Source organism: Marmota monax, unplaced genomic scaffold (assembly GCF_021218885.2).
Source record: "Marmota monax isolate L192 unplaced genomic scaffold, Marmota_monax_Labrador192_F-V1.1 WCK01_AAM20220418_F8-fsc00160, whole genome shotgun sequence".
NCBI classification, from domain to species: Eukaryota; Metazoa; Chordata; class Mammalia; order Rodentia; family Sciuridae; genus Marmota; species Marmota monax.
In genome coordinates this window covers 3,449,886-3,468,065 of record NW_026694183.1, presented here as the reverse complement: position 1 = coordinate 3,468,065, position 18,180 = coordinate 3,449,886, and the positions used below count along the sequence as shown (strand labels likewise).

The 18,180-nt window shown below is 56.7% G+C and overlaps 1 protein-coding gene across 6 annotated transcripts; it reads right to left on the bottom strand.

Moving 5' to 3' along the window:
• Positions 1–83: 83 nt before the first annotated feature.
• Tmem143 (transmembrane protein 143) lies at positions 84–18,075 on the bottom strand. 6 transcript variants are annotated; one of them, XM_046465894.2, is made up of 8 exons: positions 17,954–18,075; positions 17,351–17,591; positions 15,042–15,146; positions 7,237–7,431; positions 6,144–6,274; positions 5,514–5,793; positions 1,650–1,839; positions 84–1,157 (listed from the first exon to the last, which is right to left on the bottom strand). In XM_046465894.2, exons 2-8 carry the CDS (start codon positions 17,567–17,569, stop codon positions 943–945), a joined length of 1,335 nt encoding a protein of 444 aa, XP_046321850.1. In that variant the 5' UTR covers positions 17,570–17,591; positions 17,954–18,075; the 3' UTR covers positions 84–942. The 6 variants fall into 6 exon arrangements, with proteins under 6 accessions (XP_046321850.1, XP_046321852.1, XP_046321853.1 ...); XM_046465896.2 differs by lacking the exon at positions 7,237–7,431 and having other exon boundaries at positions 6,076–6,274; positions 15,042–15,153; XM_046465897.2 differs by lacking the exon at positions 7,237–7,431 and having other exon boundaries at positions 6,076–6,274.
• Between the last annotated feature and the right edge of the window lie 105 nt (positions 18,076–18,180).

Genomic DNA, 18,180 nt, shown 5'->3' with positions numbered 1-18,180 from the left:
CTCCAAGACCCAGAGTCCACCCTTTCCAGGATTCTAATACCACCCCTCGTTCCCAACTCCTGCAGCCACCCTACTCAGCCAGATGTATTAAACATGATTTATTCCTCTGGGAGACATGAGAGAAACTGACAGATAATAAATATTGCACTGGGCACTGGTGGTGGGGAAATCCAGGCAGAGGTAGTTTCTACAGAAAGGGTGAAGGACCCAGGTGAGGAAGGCACCTGAGGCTGTTGGGAGCCTAAGCTTGGGGTGGGGGTGGTCTTCCAGGCCCACAGCTTCTGCCTGGCACCAGGTTCCCAACCCCTTCATCCAGGACACCCTGGTCAGCAGTTGACCAGATGGCCCACCACACAGCAGCAATGGACACAAAGAGCAGGTTCCTCTGGAAATTCTGATTGGTTGGTTCTCTGCAGACAACTGGCTGCGCAAAACTGATGGTGCCCAGCAGCTGTCATTGGCTGTTTGCCAGGGGGCGGGGCCAAACGGCTGTCACTGGCTGCGGCCTGGAGCCCCGCCCAGGTGTACTTGGTGGGCAGTTCCCCCCAGGGAGGCTAAGAAGACAGCGATATATAGCCTCGGGAGGGCACGGCTTCCACAGCTGGGCCTGGGAGTTCATCGAAGCCGGAGCTGAACAGCTGTGATTGGCCGACACCTCATCTCCTCAGCCTCACCACATTTGGATGTTCCGGGGGTGGGACTAAGAAATGCAACTGAAGGGAGCTAAATAGCTGTGATAGGCTGTTCACGAGAAGCCGGGCTGCCTAGCAACCGCAGCTGCTTGGTTGGCTGATTTAAGTATACAGAGCAGCAAAAATAATAGCCTGTCAGTAACTGGAAGTTGGAGAATGACACAGTGTCCGTGATTGACAGCTTGGCATGGAGGAGGCGGGTCTTGGTTCCTAGCCAGGTGGCAGGCAGGACAGGGCGGGGAGGGTGCAGTCAGTTGTTGCTACTACTGGGTGAGGCCTGGGAGGACTCAGAAGTGACTGGAGCTAAGGGGTCTAGTTTGGGGAAACCCGGGGGAGGGTACAGCCCCATACTGGGGGTCAGGGCTTGCAGGTGGGCCAGGGCCCTAGATCCGTTGAAGGCCACTTCATAGCCTGACTGGGCCAGAAGCCATTTCTCCACCTCTAACTGGAGCCACCTGGAGGTCTCTGCAGGGGAACAGGCAGGTGTGAGGTCAGACTGGGACCAGCAAGGGCTAGGAGGGGCCAGCAGGGGGAGCCCAGGTCTGGGAAAGCCTAGGGGTACACTGGAAGGGGAATGGAACAGGCACAGGACCCTCATCTGGAGGGAAGCCAGGGCCTCATGCAAGGAAGCCGAGTGCAGGTGTCCTGACGGGGACCACCTGGGGCCTACACAGGGTGGGGACCAAGTCTGCAGGAGTGTGGGCTCATGTACAGTAAAGAATGCAGAAGAGGGGCCACTGGTCCAGGACCCTCATGCAGACGGAGGTCAAGAGAGGCAGGTCAGGGTTGGGCTCGGGGTCCTGTCTGCTGAAGGACAGGGTCTCCTTGAAAATCTGTCAGGTTTACCAGCACTGGGCGCTGGAGGGAGTAGGTGGCATGCAGATGGTGTCTCCCTGGGGCGGGGGCCACAGAGGGACAGGGACATGGCCTGGCTAGGCAGGACAGAACAAGGCCTACCTTCTGGTGGGCCACACATGCCCTCTGGCCGCCGGGCCAGGAAGCTGTGTGCCAGCAGCGCCTCCTTGCTGTGCTCGACCTGCGCGCGCAGGGCCAGGGCGCTGAGCAGCTCCGAGTTGTTGGACGTGCTGCGGTAGTACAGCATGTGCGCCAGCTCCAGGGCCTGCACGCTGCGCCGCTGCCCGAACATCTGCCCAGGACAGCTGCAGGGTCAGCCGGGCAACCAGCCTTGCCCCGCCCAGCCCTGCACACCTGTCCCTCCGGCAGACTCACCACAGGGAGGTAGAGGATGGTGTTGAAAACCTACTAGTCCCCAAGGCTGAGCCTGGGGAGGAGAACTTTAACACACATTCTCTCGGCCCCAGAGGCTCCCAGGCAGCCCTTAGGAAGACCAGCTTTTACCAGCCTGCACTGGCTGGTTCCTCTGGCCCCAGGCTAATGAGTCTGCCTGGTGGATTTCTAAGCTGCGTGAGTTTCAGCCTCAGAAGTGCCTATTACAGTAAGTCCTCGTCTGTGGCTGACAGACTTCCTTACTTCCAGATGAGACGTCTAGGGTCTGCTCCAAAGTGACGCAGTGGTGGGTCTCTGGATGAAATCACACTTGCTCTTGGTGTTGGGTGCTGCCTACTTGGGGGTTCATCCCGCTATTCTATTTCTGCCTTGTGTGAATTTTTGCATAATGAACAAAGGTTTTACCTATTAAATTGTGAAGAGCAGTGAGGGAAGAAGAGGCAGACCTGAGGCCACGTGTCCCTCGCATCCCCTCCCTCCTGGCACCTCCTTGCTTCGTGTCCCTGAGGAGCAGAGGGGAGAGCCCACCCCAGCCCTCTGGGCTCACGCAGGAAACCTGTGCTCAGATTCCTCCATTCAGCCACAAAAGGAGTTCGAGGCCACTAGGTGCTGCAGCCACCATTCCTGTCCCCACCATGCTCCTGCCAGCTGCAAGCCCCTGGCTAAGACCTCAGTCCTGGGGTAGCACTGTCTGTGCAGCGAGGTGAACTGATGCCCAGGAGGGTCCAGAAGTCAACCCAGGGATCATGGAGGGCCTGGGGCAGAGCCTGGCCACACCCGAGCACTCAAACATCAGCTACCATGGGACAGCCTGGTGGGGGTGCCTACAGAGTGCCACCTGTCTCCTAGAGAGGTCTAAGGTGACGCGCTTCTGCAGGAACACAGCCCAGAACATGGCTCAGTGGCCCACGTTATGCCAAGGACTCAGCTATGTAGGGGCGGTGACTTCTTGCCAGCCCAGCACCCTGGCTTCTGTCCTGCAAGGGGTCAATCGCCATTAATGGAGGACGAGAGGCAGGAGGTTTGTGTCTCCTTCTCTCCAGCCTATGGAGTTGGCTCCTCCCACGTGGAAGGAGGGGGTCCTGCCACTCCACCGCACGCAGACGGACCCAAAGGTCCCCTGAGTCCTTTCAACACAGCACCACGCACGTTGACAGCATCTCCCCCCACCCACCTGCTCCTCCTCCCCTGGAGTGGCATCTGGAGAGGCCCCACCGCCTACTAAGCCAAGGCCAGACCCCCAACCCTGTCCTGGCCCACTCCTCGCCAGCTTCAGCCTCAGCCCCAGCCCCCTGCTGCGTCCCCACTCAGGCCTGATCCTCTCCTGCAAGGGCAGCATCCCAGCCCCTCCCTGGGCTCAGTCTCCTGCTGTGGTTGGTCCCTGTCCCGCCCCTGCTCAAGGCTCTCCCATGGCTCCCTAGAGATTTGGACCCACTCCCTTCCTGCCTGTCCCCTCCGAGTGCAGCCCACTCCCTGCCCTCACAGGCGCTGGCCCTCCAGCCAGCCAGGCTGCCCCTGCTCTGTTCTTGGAGAATCCTCGCTGCCTCCTCCTCAAGGGGCAGGGCAGACGGCGCTGCATCCTGGGCTCCTGCACTGCCTGCTTCCACCTCCCCCGGGGTGGCCATCAGTGTCCATGTGCCCGGCCCCTCTCCCTCAGGGCAAGATGGGGCCCACACGTCTCTGGGGCAGCAGTTCAACCCCCGCAGGCTGCTCAGGGGCCTGCTCTTTGAGGAGCTCTGGGGACTCACAGGGAGCCAGAGTGCAGCAGGCCCCCAGGAGCAGCATCCTGCTCTGAGCTGCCCACAAAGGCTTCCCCGGGCAGGCAGCCTCTGGGTCTCGGGCAGGGGTGAGCAGGAGTTGGCCAGCACAATGAGGTGGGAAAGGAATTTGGGTCTACAGGAACAGCATATGCAAAGGCAGAGGAGAGGAAGCAGGGCAGAGGCGGGCACAGTGCCACAGGAATGCCCAGTGTGCCCAGCAAGAAGCACGAGTGAGGCTCAGTCAGCTGAGGCTGGTGTTGGGGAAAGGGCAAGGCCGGCTCTGGGTCCCCTGGGCTGAGCGCAGGCGCGAAGAGGGCAGGAAGCTGCAGGGCAGAGGCCCCTCCACAGAAGGAAAACCCGAGTGGAGGCGTCAGGAGATGCAGTGCTCAGCCTGCCACGGTGCCCAGTGTAGGGCCCTGTGGGGAGGGCTGCCTGGAGCCAGCTGCCCCAGACTGGCTCAAACACCCAGCTGGGGCTGTGGTGGAGAAGTGGCTGTGAACACGGGAGGAGCAGAGGCGCCCCCTGGAGGGGAGGGAGAGGGGATTCTGCCAGGGGATCTGCTGTGCACCTGGTGCATCCAGGGGACAGGAGAGGCCTGGAAAAGAGGCCTGAGGAGGGGACGGGGGTCCAGGAGCAGCAACTGTGCGGAAGGCCCCAAGGTGTGGAAAGCAGGCGACTGGGAGGGGGAGGGCTTAACGAGTGCCTAAATTAACCAGAGACTGAGTTTTAAACTGGCCCCTGAGAAGCTGAGAGCCCGCAGCAGGAAGCTCTCCCTCCCAGCCCTCCTGCAGCTCAAGCGGCCAGCAGCCTCTGGGCCAGGACAGCGTGGTATTATCCGTGGGATTTATGACCAGCCTCCCTGAGAGCTCATCAGGATGACTGAAGACAGCTTGAAAACTACTGAGCCAGCAAGTGAATGATCAGGGACAGGGGACACCTCACACCCATCTATACTCCCTGGAGCCAGTGCCAACCCCGGGGAGAATCAGTAAGAGAGTCCTTCAGGCCAACTGAGACACACAGCTCAGCAAGCAGAGCAGCTGCTGGGGTGTCAGTGTTCACTGGCCTCTCCAGCCATAAATCCTTAGATGTGAACAACCTGAGCAACTGTATGAGGCTGTCCTGCACTCACATGTAGCAGAATCTGGAAGGGAGCTTATTAAAATACAATTTCCTAGGCCCTAGTCCCAGAGTTTCCAATTCAGTTCATTTGGGCCAGAGCCCAGAAGGCTGCATTTGTAAACCATCTCTCCCAGTGATAATGATACCCAGCCAGGGTAAAAACTCATGGAACAAATAGTCCAATCAGTAATAATAATCATCATCTTAATAGCTAACTCTCACATGGTACTTCCTGTACTGTGTGCCAGGCTCTGTTCTCAGCCCTATATGCATATTTATTCACTTAATCCCCACTCCAACCTATTACTTAGATCCTATTATCATCCCCACTTTGCAGATGTGACAGTTGAAACAGAGAGGTTAAGCAATGTGCTCAAGATCACACAGGTACAGACGGTAGAGTCAGATTCAAAGTCAGGCAGTCTGGGTCCAAACCGCACGCCCTCCACCAGATCCACACAGAGCTTCTTTACAGCAGGTGCTCCAGGAGGGGTGGAGAGCCTGGAGGGCATCTCACTATCCCAGGCAGGTGCCAGCCAGGGCCTTTCCCGGACTCGCTCATTGAACCCTCACAACACCCCTGCAAGGCAGGTCCCCGTGATTCCCATTAGGGCACCTGGAGTAGACCCGGAGGGGGGCCCGCGAAGCACGCTGGCCGGCTGCGGGAGCGCGGGAAGCGGCCACCACATACCTGGGAGGCCCGCAGGCCCATGAAGATGGCAAAGAGCAGGAACAGCAGGGAGGTGGCCATCTTGAGGTCCGAGAGCACCACCATGCCCACGTTGACGAAGAAGACCACGCCCGAGACCAGCAGCGTGAGGTTGAGCAGCGCGCGCTGCAGCGTGGGCGTCCGCACCTTGAGCTCCGGCAGCAGCTGCTCCAGGCCCTCCAGGGGCGTGTCCTTGAAGCTCTTCAGCACCAGGTGGCCCCGCTTGGTCCGCGCCGCCAGCACCACCCGCTTGAAGTACCTCCTGACCGACAGCCAGAGGGACGGCGGGTCAGGGGCCCGGCCAGCCAAGGCCTCCCTGGCCAGGACCCGCGCCTCCCTCTTCAGAATGTGGCCCTCCAGGGAACCTCAATCTCCCTCCCTCCCCGGGAACATGGGAAGAACTGGTCCTACCCTGTCTCCTCCTCTGGGCTGACTGCTGTAACTGGCTCTCCCGAGGGAAGAACAGGCGACATCTGACCGAGTCACGTCGGCCCCTTTCTCGCCTTCCCCCCCAGGCCCCAGACACCGAAACCCAGACACTGACCTGTCAGTCCCCTCTCGCTCTATACCTTGTTCCCTCTGGCTCCAGCTGGGGAACAAGGGCCGCCTCACCTCTCTGCAGGGGGCAACTTGGTGAAGAAGTCCCACTTGGAGCCCACACTGGACAATCGAGGCATCTGCCCAATTCGCTGGCCCAGGGCCCAGAACTGCATGTAGATGTACTGATCCAAATTTATTGTCACCTGCCAAAGGGGATGAAGGAAGCAGAGGCAGCTGCACACAGGCTGGGGATGGAGGGAGGGGGACCAGAACTAGATCCCCCTCTCCCCAGAAATGCTCTCCCTGTCACCACTCATCAGTCAGTGTCTGGGCCACATGTGGTTGTTCAGGTTGTGCACTGCACACCAGTACATCATCCAAGATGGCACCCTGCACACAGCAGCCATCTTTACCATAGTCTTTCCTGGAATCTAAGATGCCGCTGATATTTTTCAGTTTTTTGGTACTGGAGATTGAACCCAGAGGCACTTAACCACTGAGCTGCATCCCCAGCCCTTTTTATTTTTCATTTTGAGACAGGGCTTCACTAAGCTGCCCAGGCTGGCCTGGAACTTGTGGCCCTCCCGCCAGAGTCAGTAGCTGGGATCACAGGCGGGTGCCACCACATCCAGCTGAAGGTGCCACTGATTTTAAGATATGCCATTGTTTTATGAAGCAAACACAAAATAAAATGCGCTACAATTAGGCCACATCTCACCACTGCCTGAGTCACATTCCAGTTTCAGAGGTGACAAAACATGACTCTGGAAGATGTTCATTTTAGAAGTCATGAAAATGTGGAATTTTGGAAGATTTTAGTGTTTGTTACAATGTCACTGACCGTAAGGACGAGCACTTTGTATTGTGTATTTTTATAATTTTACTGAAGGTGGCGGCAGGATCCGGTCCTGAGAAGATCCCCCCATCACACTCCTGTTCTCTTCCCTTCTTTTCCCAGTGTCGGGATGGATCCCAGCCTCCTGCAGGCGAGGAAGCACTCTGCCACCGAGCCCACCAGCCCTGGGTCAGGAGACTTTCCTAACAGGTGGCACTGAAGTGACCTTGGTCTGTCGCCAAGCGTGCCGCATGGGCCCTGTGTTCGGGAGCACAGCCCCCAGCAGCCCCTGCCCCAGGCTCCAGGGGTTGGTCCTCTGGAAGACAGTACCTGGACCTCATCCTGAGGGTGGTGGACCACCAGCGCGTAGGCCAGGGCGTCCTCAGAGAGCGGGGAGAAGTTGGCCTGGGCCAGCAGGGGCTCCAGGGCTCGGAGCACCTCCTGCTCATTGGACAGCCGCTGGGGGTCTGTGAGTGACGGCTGGTCGAGGGTCTCCCTGTCGGGGTTGATGGGGTCATATAAGGCCTAGGAGAGAGTCGGAGGAAAACATGGCCTGGGTCATGGCACGAGGGACCGTGGGGACACTTAGGATGTGAAGACATTTAAGGGCACTGAGACAGGACACAGGAGGAGGTGCAGTGCTGTGCCCTGGGGTCCCCGGGGCTGGGTGCCCCGCGTCCGTGCTCTCTTCAGGAGTACCCTACATGGCCCTGCCGTCCACCTCCTTGAAACCCCACCGCAGGCGACGACCCGCCCACTCCAGCTTGGCCGCTTCTCCACCACGGGCTCCCGCTGCCCGGCTCTGCTGCGTGAGCGTGGGCGCCCAGGTGGAGGCCACGGAGCAGATGGCCAGGAAACTCAAGTTCCACCCAGGGTCCCCGAGCAGAAGTGGCACCTGCTCCCTGGTCTCCACTCCTGCCCGTCTGCTGGCTTAGGACCCGTCTGGACCCTGTCTGCCCAGTGCAGGAGGAGCAGGTCTCCGTTTTCTGCACATTCTGACATTTCGAGACCTTTCCGGGGGAACGTGCCTCCCAGAACTGGCCAACTCTAGAGACAGCCACGGGCTGGCCGGGGGAGCTCGTCCTGCCTACGCACCACCACGCCAAGCCAGACTCCTCCGGGGCCCGCACCCCAGGACACATCTTCCTCCACGGGCATCATCCAGGGCCAAACCCCAGGCGACAGGGACATGCCATGTAGAGCCCAGGGCCCAGGAGCCCTCAGCTTCACCTGCGCTGCCTCCCGTGGAGACCCCCGTGAGGGCCCTGACTGCCCTGCCACCTGGCCCGTGAGGCCCTGCCCGGCCAGTGTGACTCTGGGCCCTGAGGACAACAACTCTGTCTTTCCTGAGTCTCCCCTGTGTCCCCCTCTGGAGTCGCAGCTGACTGACCACCTTGTAAAGAAGACAAAACACCCCAGACTGGATGGTGACTATGTGGGGACAAAGACAATGCCTAGGGGGCGCAGAGCCACAGGATGGCAGGAGGCTGTGCTCAGCATCATCTCCGTGGTGCAGAGACACGAGACACCAACCCCTGGCCCTCTGTGTCCTCTGAGCCAGCCGCTGAGCTGCGGCACCAACACCAACTCCCTACGCGGTACTTCTTTACGGAGGTCACAGTCACCAAACCACAGAGCCCACCACCAAATCACCCCGCCATTCTCAGCCGCCCAGAAAAACGGGCATCCAGATTCCCTTGGCCAGCCCCACTCCCCAGACACCCTAGGCCTGTGCCCCAAGGCCAGACCCCTGTGTTCAGCACCTCCTGACTTTCCCAGCGGGTGTCCAACCTAACCTGGCCCAGAGAGGACCTGCCCCACCCGCCTCCTCCGGGTTTCAGTGCAGATGGTACATCAGAGACCTTGGGCACCCGATTCCCCTCTCCTCACCCCCACGTGCCCTCTTTACCAGTCCACTTGCTGACCCCCGGCCCTGTGTCCCCCCTTCCTCCCCACAGACAGCTGGTCTTTCACCTCAGCCACAACCTGGGGCTTCTGCTGGCCCTGCATGACTCTTGGTCTCCACAGGACACACCTGGGTCATCTGCAGCTCTCCCACCCCCACCCCAACAGCTTCCCACATTGGAACAGAAGGCCGAACCTTCCCGTGACTTGGCAGACCCCTCCCCAATTGGCCTTGTCCACCTCATCTTAGGTACCCACACCCCCTGCCCCTCAAAACTGTTGAACGGATGAGGAAAGTGCATTTCCAGCTGCCCAGCCTGCTCGGCTGGTGGAGAGATGGGCCTCAGGAGGACACACGACTGGTCCCAGGCAGCACCGAGCCCCTGTAGAGGGCAAGTGCCTCTCACAGAGCCAGCCCACACTCAGCCCCAGCGTGTCCCCCAGGACAGGAGCCTTCAGGAGCAACCTGGTTGGAAGGAAAGAGGGGCAGGTCCTCCAAGTGGGCAGAGTGGCTGCCCAAAGGCTGGTGGCGGAGAGCCAGGCCTAGGCGGCCAGGGAGCCAGGGCAGAGGCGGAAGGCCAGGGGACAGGTGCTCATCTGAGTGAAGGGTCGGGCTGGATGTGCTGGCTGAGCACAGGAGTCTAGCGCCTGGCTCCCGCTTCCCAGGCTGACAGTGGGTCCCTTGGGCCACCTTCTCAGGCACGCTGTGACCTTGAGAAATTCCAGTTCTGGGGCTGAGCTGCAGACTGAGACAGAGGACCTCAGAGCTGGGGGGGGGGGGGGGAAGAACTCCGCACTCATCAGGCTCGGCAGCCAGGCTGGGGGGGGGGAGCCGCACAGTCACCCAGGGCTTCTAGCCAGGAACCTGGCCACGCTCGCCCATAAATCCTGCTCCAGAACAGGTCAGCACTTCAGCGGCTCCCTCCTCCCCACCAGCCTGCCCGCCACATCACCACCGCTTCCTCCAGTCCCCATGCAGCCAATGGCCCTCTTGGTGGTGTCCTCAAAATCCCAGGGGCCCCCACTGCTGACCCGCTCTCCACACAGCTGCCAGAGAGCTTGGCAAACAACCACAACAATAGATGAAAAGCACGCAGTCTGATGCGGGGACACTTGGAAGGGCTGATGGTGCATTCCTACAGTAGGAGAGCAGCACCATTGTCATCCTCATTTACAGGCGTGGACACTGAGGCACAGAGAGGCCAAGAAGCACCCAAGGTCATACAGCCAGGAAGTAAACCCACCTACTAAGCCCTTCAGGGCCTCCTGCTGCCCTCAGGGACCACGGCCGCACAGCAAGGCCCACAGGCACCAGCGCTGCAGACCCCTGGTGGCTGGGCACCAGCCATGCGGGCTGTCGCTCCTCCATCTCAGGTGCCCTGCACAGGCCCCTGCTGGGAGACTCTGTCCCCTCCAGCCTCCTTCCCGTCACTGCGGATCTCACCTCCTCTGTCACAGGCAGCTCTGCCCGCAACTCTCAGAAAGCCCCCAGCCCCAGGCTGAGGATCCTGGCCGGGCAAAAGCAGCCAGGTCTAAGGAATACTGTCACGGACACCATGGACATAGTCACCCTTAGGATGACAATAAGGAGCCCAGAGCAGCGTTGCCCAGCAGGATCTCCTGAACAGTCTAGATCTGTGCTGTCCCATGAGTCACCGCTGGCCACGGGTGGCCGCTAAACACTGAAACACGATGATAGCAACTGAGGATGCAATGTCTAAAATTCATTTCATTATAAGTATTTTAAATGTAAGAGCCACATGACGCTGGCAGCTACAGACTGAAGAGCAAGCTCCACACTAAAGGAAGGGCGACCTGGCTCCATTCTGCTCGCCGACCCAAGAACAGACCCAAGGCCACCTGTCCTAAGCCCACACAGAACCCTGCCCTCGGCCCTCCCCCGCGGCGCCCATCATCTCTGTCCATTCACCTGGTTCACAACTGTCCCACCACCCGTGGGCAACTCTCCATGGGAAGGGGCAGGCCTGGCCTGGCTCCTCAGTGAAGCCCAGCCCCTGGCACCAGGCCTCACCCAGAATGAGAGACTCACCTGGGTCCCAGTGGGGGCTGGTGGGGGCTGCTGCTGCCCTTTCTATCCTGGAGCCTTCCCTTGGGGACCTGGGGACCTGGACACCGTGGCCTGCTGAGGACTCTAGGTTTCTGACACCTCGCCTGAGGGCCGCCCCAACAAGCCCCTGCAGACATCAGCAGGCCTCCCTGTGCTTCCTGCAAGGCACCTCCCAACCCCGGTCTCACACCAAGGCCCAGCTTGGACCCCAAACCTGCGCCTCTCACCATCTGCCCATCTCAGGAGATGCCAACTGCATCCTTCCCAGCGCCAAGGCTCAGGGCCGGAGGGTCATCAGGGATGCTCCCTTCCCGGGACGTCCAGCCCATCGGTCAATCCCCACCGTACCCCAGCTGAAACAGACCCAGGACAGGAAGCTCCTAGCCCCCTGGTCTGAGACACAGATGGGACAGTCAGCTTTGTTCCCCATCCGCACAGAACCCTGTGCCCCTGGCCTGCACAGCCTGAACGCATCCATTCACTGGGGATGCACCAACTCCTGGCCACCTTTGCTGGACCACCGCACTCCCCCACCCCCACCCTGCGGCCTGGCTCCTGGTCCCAGCCCTCACCCCGTCTGTTCTCCCACCAGCCGCCAGAGGGCGCCTGTCTCCGCTCATGGTCCCTCCCTGCTCAGAACCCTCCCTGGGCTCCCAGGGCTCCCTGGCTGCGTCCTTCACACAAGTCACTCTGCAGTATCTGTCCTGGCTTCTTCTCTGCCCTCATCCCCAGCCCTTGCCCCTTGTCTCACTCGGCTCTAGCCTCAGGGGTCTGCTTGTTCTTCCCTCTACACACCAAAGGCACCCCTGCCTCAGGGCCTTTGCATTCACTATTTCCTCAGATCTCATGGCTGCCTCTTGGCCTCCTTCAGATCACTGCTCAAATGTCACCACCTCAGGGAGGCCCTTTCCTAAAATTGGAAAACATCACTTTCTTTTTCTCCTCAACTATGGCTGCCAGATCTAGGGGAAAAAATATTAATTGATTGATGGATGGATAGAGAAAGAACTTTGAGGTCCTCCGTCCTATGCAATATTTGAGGACCAAGTTGTTAAGGCATACTAACACTAAAAAAGTTCTTTATAGTATCTGAAATTCAAATTTAATGGAGTGTAGTGGGCTGAAGAGTATTGCCTAAAAATTCATATTCCCCACAAAGGAAAAAAATGAATTAAAAAAAATTTCCATTCTCCCCACCCCCAACTAAGTGCAGTGGCTCATGCCTGCAATCCCCACTGAACTCCAGAGGCTGAGACAGGAGGATGGCAAGTTCAAGACCAGCCTGGGCAACTTAGTCAGATTCTGTCTCAAAACAAAATATTTTTTAAAAGGGCTGGGGGTATACCTTTGTGGTAGAGCACCCCTGGGTTCACTCCCCAGTACAGGGAAAAAAATTCCCACCTCCTCAGAATCTCAAAATATAACCTCATTTGGAAAAAGGGTCTTTTCAGAGAAATAGAAGGTGAAGATCAGGATAAGATCACTCTGGGTTGGAGAATGAATGCCCTCATAAGAGACAGAGAAAGGCATGTGATGCTGGTGATAGGGGCTGGAAGGAGGATCCACAAGCCAAGGGACACCGTGACTGACACCACCGTGGCAGGCTAGAGACGGGCATGGGACATTCCTCCCTGTTCCTCCCGTGGAGCCCGTAGGGGACCCAGCTCTGCCACTCCTGACCTCGGACTTCTGGTCTTCTGAACAGGGATTAAATGTCTGTTGTTTTAAAGCCACCTCGTTTACAGAAATGTGACACAGCCGCCCTTGGAAATGAATAAACTGGCTGTCCTGTGCTTCATCTGGCGACCCTGATCCTTAGTCCTTAGCACCTTCGGAGGTGTGGGGCTTCTCTCTGCCTCTTTGGCATGAGAGTCCCCATGAGGCAAACACACACATCTGTCGTGCTGACTGCTGTGCCCTGGGACCTGGAACCATTCAGAGGTCACTGTAGGAGCTCAATAAATATTTATCAAGTGAAATCAATGAATGAATGAATAAGGGAAAGAAGGTTCAGAGAGAGGTCACCTGCCAAGGTCACTGGCATCACTACTGAACAACCAAACTAGTGTCTGAACCAGGGCCGCTCTGACTCCTTCCCTGCCTGGTTAGACCCAGGCTTCCTTGAGAGACAGATCATCAGCAGTGATCACCCCCGCCGTCCTGCCTCGGCCCCTCCCACCCTGCCCCCAGCACCCGTGTGTACAATCTCCTGCCTCAAGACACAGGCATACTCATTCATATTCTGTCTGCCTCTCTGTTTCAATGTTTATATAAGAAAATATTCTGCAAGACAAAGAAAATCAACAACAACAACACTGCCTCTTGAGGCCAGAGGTGCCTCATGAAGAGAGAGGGTGCAGGGGCTCGAGCTGTGTCTCCCCCACTGTGAACTGTGGTCGTGGGCACTTCCAGGCCTCCCAGGGCCTCCATTTCTGCCTGGCAGCTGCCTCTCAGGGCTGCAGGAAGGAGTCAAGAGCCTGACCCAGGGTACTCAGCCAAGAGGGCCATGCTACTATCAAAGCAAGGAGGGGGGCCATGGAAGACAGTAGCAGGGCGCAGAGAGGGTGGCTCGCAGGCCTGAGGTGTCCTGCACATTCCAAAGGCCTGGCCCTTGACCAGCTCCAGCGATGAAAACCCCGAGCCCCTGCAGGATCCTGCACAATAAGATTGTCTCGGTTTGCCTGAGGCCACAGCCACCCCAGAATCTATGCTAACACTGACCTATGGCCGGGCCCTGGGCCACTCAGCATCAGTTTAACCTCTGGAGGAGCTGGAGGCCCAGGTCAGTCACCATGCCTACATAACGGAACCAAGAAAAACCCTGGGCACCAAGGCTGGCAGTCCTCTGGTGCACCGTCACACACCTGCAGTGGACTGAATGTCAAGTGTCCCCAGGATTCACAAGTGGGAATCCAAATCCCGAGGTGATATGAGGCGGGAGGGCCTCTGGGAGCTGATTAAGGCATGAATGGGATCCATACCTCTACAAAAAGAGACCCCAGAGCTCTCTCTCCCTCTTCCACCACGTGAGGTCACAGCAGAGGGCACTGTCTATGAACTAGGACGCAGCCCTCATTAGACACCAAGCTGCTGGCCCCTGCGTCCTGGACTTCCAGCCTTAAGAACTGTGAGAAGTCAATCTTTGTTGTTTAAGCTCCCATTTCTTGGTGTTTTTTTTTTTTTTTTTAAAGAAGCCTAGCCTAAGACAACAGGTATTCCTTGGTGGTCTCACTTACTACAGTCTAGATCCTTCCAGAGCTTTCTCAGCCCAGGCCCATATATCCCAGTCACCTTTCTACCTGCCTGTTCCACAGGCAGCTCAAATTCCTAAGTCTAAAGGAGCTCTCTTTCCCCCTGCCCCGCCCCAAGTGCAATCTTCTTCATCTCAGTTAATGGCAGCTCCGTCCTCCCAGAGGCTCAGGTCGGGGACACCGGAGGCAGCCCTGCCTTGTCTCCCTCCCTCACCAGCCCCCCCAACAGAAAACGCCGATGCTTTCCAACCATCAACAGCATCTGACCACTTTTCACCACTTCCACTGCTATTACTCTTTCTGGAGCTTCCATTATCTCTCCCTGGACAAGCATAACAGGCTCTTAATAGGTTGTTCCCGACAGAAAGTCAGAGGGATCCTGTCAACACCTAAGTCAGCTCAGATCTCTGCTCGGAGCCCTCTGTGCTTCCCAGCTCACTCAGAGTCCCAGCAGAGAACTGGCCCGCGGGCCCAGGACGATATGTCCCATGCCCTCTGTCCCCTTGGCAGTCTCCCTCCAGGCCTCCTCACCCTCAGGGCCTCTGCATTTGCTGCTCTCTCTGGAGCACTCTCCCCAGAGACCTCAGTCTTGCTCCCTCTCCTTACTGAGGTCTTAGCCTACCTGTCACCTCCTCGGGGAGCCCTTTCCCAAGCACCCTGTCTACAGAGCCCCCAGCTCGTCCCTCTACCCCACATGGCCATGTTGTTCTTAGTGGCACTTACCCTAACAGGCATCAGATTTACATTCATTTTATTTCTTTGCCTCCCCATCGGGAACCCCAGCTCCATGAAGGAGTGGCCACACCTGTCCGTTCACGGCTGCATCTCCAGTGCTTAGAGGAAGCAGGTGTCAGTGACCAGCTGAACTGAAGAGCAAACAGCACGACAGGGAGGGAGAGGCCCATCCTCACCTGCAGCCTGGCCAGGATGTGATGGTAGTGGAACAGGGTGCAGAAGTCCACATGGGCTGAGAACTCCTTCAGAGCCACCTTCTCTGCCGGGCTGGAGTGGAATTCCTGTCACCTCAGGAAGGAAAACCTCTTTAGGCCTCTTTCCTCTTCCCCGTGGGAGGAACTCTTTCCCTGGTCGCCCATAACACAATCAGAACTCTAGGCTTTTTTCTTTTTTGTACTAGAGATTGAACCCAGGGGCTCTTTACCACTGAGCTACATCCCCAGCCCTTTTTATTTTTTTATTTTGAGATAGGGTCTCACTAAGTTTCTTAGGGACTTGCTAAGTTGTCCAGGCTGGTCTCAAACTTGGGATCCTCTTGTCTCAGCCTCCTGAGCTGCTGGGATTACAGGAGTGTACCACCAGCCAAGCAGAACTCTAGGCTTTTCAAAAACTGTTTACTTGGGGTTGAGGAAGGAGTTTGACCCATTTTTTGGACCAAAAAGCCAAGGCAGCCCAATACAGTGAAAACCAGATGGCTTGAGGACAGGGAGGCTGGAACTCCCATTTTGACACTTACTTACCAACATTCACACAGGCCTTCTTGTGTGCCACCTGCTGTCTGATGGCATAATGTCATCCTCCAGAGCACAGGGGGTGGTAAAATTATAACCTCCGTTTTCCAGAGGGAAACTGAGGCCTGTGGAAGTAATTTTCTTGTCTGTGTGATGTGACCCCAACGAGGTCTTGTCTGTGTGAAGTGATCCCAATCCATGCCTGTATGACTCCAGAGCACATATTGAACTTCCTTGATATACATCCTTTTTCAGTGCCCTGGGTAAACATCTTCACTCTCGGGGCCTCGGTTCCCTCATAGGCAGCAGAGGATCACAGCCTCTTTCTCAGAGGACTATGGGGAGAATTTGATGAGGTTTATGTGTCCATATATTTACGTGTGTGTGTGTGTAGTCTAGTAAAGGACTCTGTACATTCAGCAGGTGTTCAGTAAATCATTGTTAAAATGAGGGCTGATTCTCAATAATGACAGGTATGATGATGGTGGTGGGTGGAAGAGCTCAAGCTCTGGAGCAGTACTAAGACTGGGGTGAGGTCAAGAAAGCATCCAAGGAGGGGCTGGGGCTGTAGCTCAGAGGTAAAGTGTTTGCCTCGCATGTGTGAGGCACTGGGTTCGATCCTCAGCACCACATAAAAATAAATAAAGATACTGTATGTTCATCTACAACCAAATAAATATTAAAAAAAAAAAAAAGAAAGAAAGCATCCAAGGATATAAAAGAAAGAAAGAAGGTACTCACTGTTAAGGTCAGGTAAATGCCCAGCCTAATCCAGGCTCAGTTCTGGAATTAAGGCATTTTGGTTCAAATCTGGGCCACCAGGCCAGCACAATGGTGCACGCCTATAATCTCAGTAGTTCAGGAGACTGAGGCAGGAGGATCATAAGTTCAAAGCCAACCTCAGCAACCTAGCAAGACCCTAAGCAACTCAGCAAGATTCTGTCTCTAAATAAAATATTAAAAAGGGCTAGGGGATGTGGCTTAGTGGTTAAGCACCCTGGGTTCATCCCGATACCCAAAAAAAAAAAAAAAAAAAAAAATCTGGGCCACTATATTTGTGGCCTTGGTTGAGTCATTTTCCTTCTGCATACTTCATCTATAAAATGGGGGTGACCTCTTATAATTAAATATGTGAAAAATTCTTAGCATTGTGCCACAGAGTAAGAATTCAAATAGTGTGATAATAATTATGATTATAAGCCTGGTGTGATGGTGAATGCCTATAATCCTAGTGGCTCGGGAGGCTGAGGAAGGAGGATCAAGAGTTCAAAACCAGCCTCAGCAAAAGCAAGGTGCTAAGCAATTCAGTGAGACCCTGTCTCTAAATAAAATACAAAATAGAGCTGGGGATGTGGCTCAGTGGTCGAGAGCCCTGAGTTCAATCCTTAGTACCACCCCCCCAAAAAAATAATAATTATGCTTATAGCTTTGTGAATTTGTAGATACAATTTTTATTAGATAGTATAAATAATATTGAGAGAATAATTATTATGCCCATTTTACAGAGAGAAACCCATGCTCCTTTAAGCGAATGCCTGTTAAGCCCAGAAGACAGCCCAAGTCCAGAATCTATGCTGCACCTGCATCTCAAGAGTTCTGGCCCCTACACAACCCACTTGGGACTCTAACAAGACTCGGAACCACAATTCCCAGGAGTCAACAGGGCCGTCCCTCACGGCGTGCAGGGCCCCCACAGCCGCGAGGCCTGCCGGGAATCGTAGTCCCCAAGCTCTTGGACCCGGGACGGGCGGTACCTGTATTAGAAGGCGGAGCAACTGCTCTTTGGAGAACGGAATGAAGCGCTCGCGGTACTGCTGGGCCCAATCGCGGGGCTCCGTGGGGTTCCACATCTTGCGGTACACCCCCATCTTGTCCGCCAGGGACGACAGGGCCCGGGGAGTCCCGAGGAGTGCGGGCAACAGGGGCCATACTCGGACCGTGGACCCCCAGACCCCTCGGGTCACATGCAACATGACCAGACCTTTTCCCTGGAGCCTAAACAGAGGGAAATGAGCTGGGGTCAAATGACACCTGTAGGAAACGCCCTCTTCCTCCATTTCCCGCCCTCCAGGGAAAGTCCCTACCCCAGCCTGAGCGCAGAACTCATCTGCCCACTTCGAGACCCCTCTTGCCCGTCCCCTCCCACACTGCTCAGCTGGTGTGACTCCTAGACCGGGGTCAGAGGTCTTAGGGTCAAGGGTGTTTTGAAGGCCCAGAGACCCTATAGTGGTACAACTGGTTTCTGCGGGTCTAGATGGCAAGATGCATCTTAAGAACACAGGAAATGCTCGGAAAGGCTACGCAGGGGGTGCAGGGCCGCCCTCCCCCGGCCATGCAACCCCCCGGCCTTCCCTCACCTTAAATCAACGTTCGACTGTCATTGAATCTCCTGCGCATGTGCAAGGAGGAGCCCTAGTCCCCGGGGGTCGGCTTCAGAGAGCAGTAAAACGCATGCGCAAATCCCGGGTCATTTAAAAGAACCCATTTTTCCCTCTTCCTGATCTCAACTGCGCGTGCGCAACCCATAAACTTCCCCGCCAGTTTGTTTGTGTGACGCGCATGCGCCACAGAAGTGTCTCCTTGT

What these genes read in the sequence shown, in the direction of transcription:
- Tmem143 (XM_046465894.2), bottom strand. Translation starts at nt 17,569, where the DNA reads ATGTTGCATGTGACCCGAGGGGTCTGGGGGTCCACGGTCCGAGTATGG. An exon ending in TGCTCCGCCTTCTAATACAG is followed by an intron (nt 15,147 to 17,350) that starts GTACCGCCCGTC and finishes CTGAGGTGACAG; the next exon opens with GAATTCCACTCCAGCCCGGC. An exon ending in CATGTGTGGCCCACCAGAAG is followed by an intron (nt 1,158 to 1,649) that starts GTAGGCCTTGTT and finishes GTTCCCCTGCAG; the next exon opens with AGACCTCCAGGTGGCTCCAG.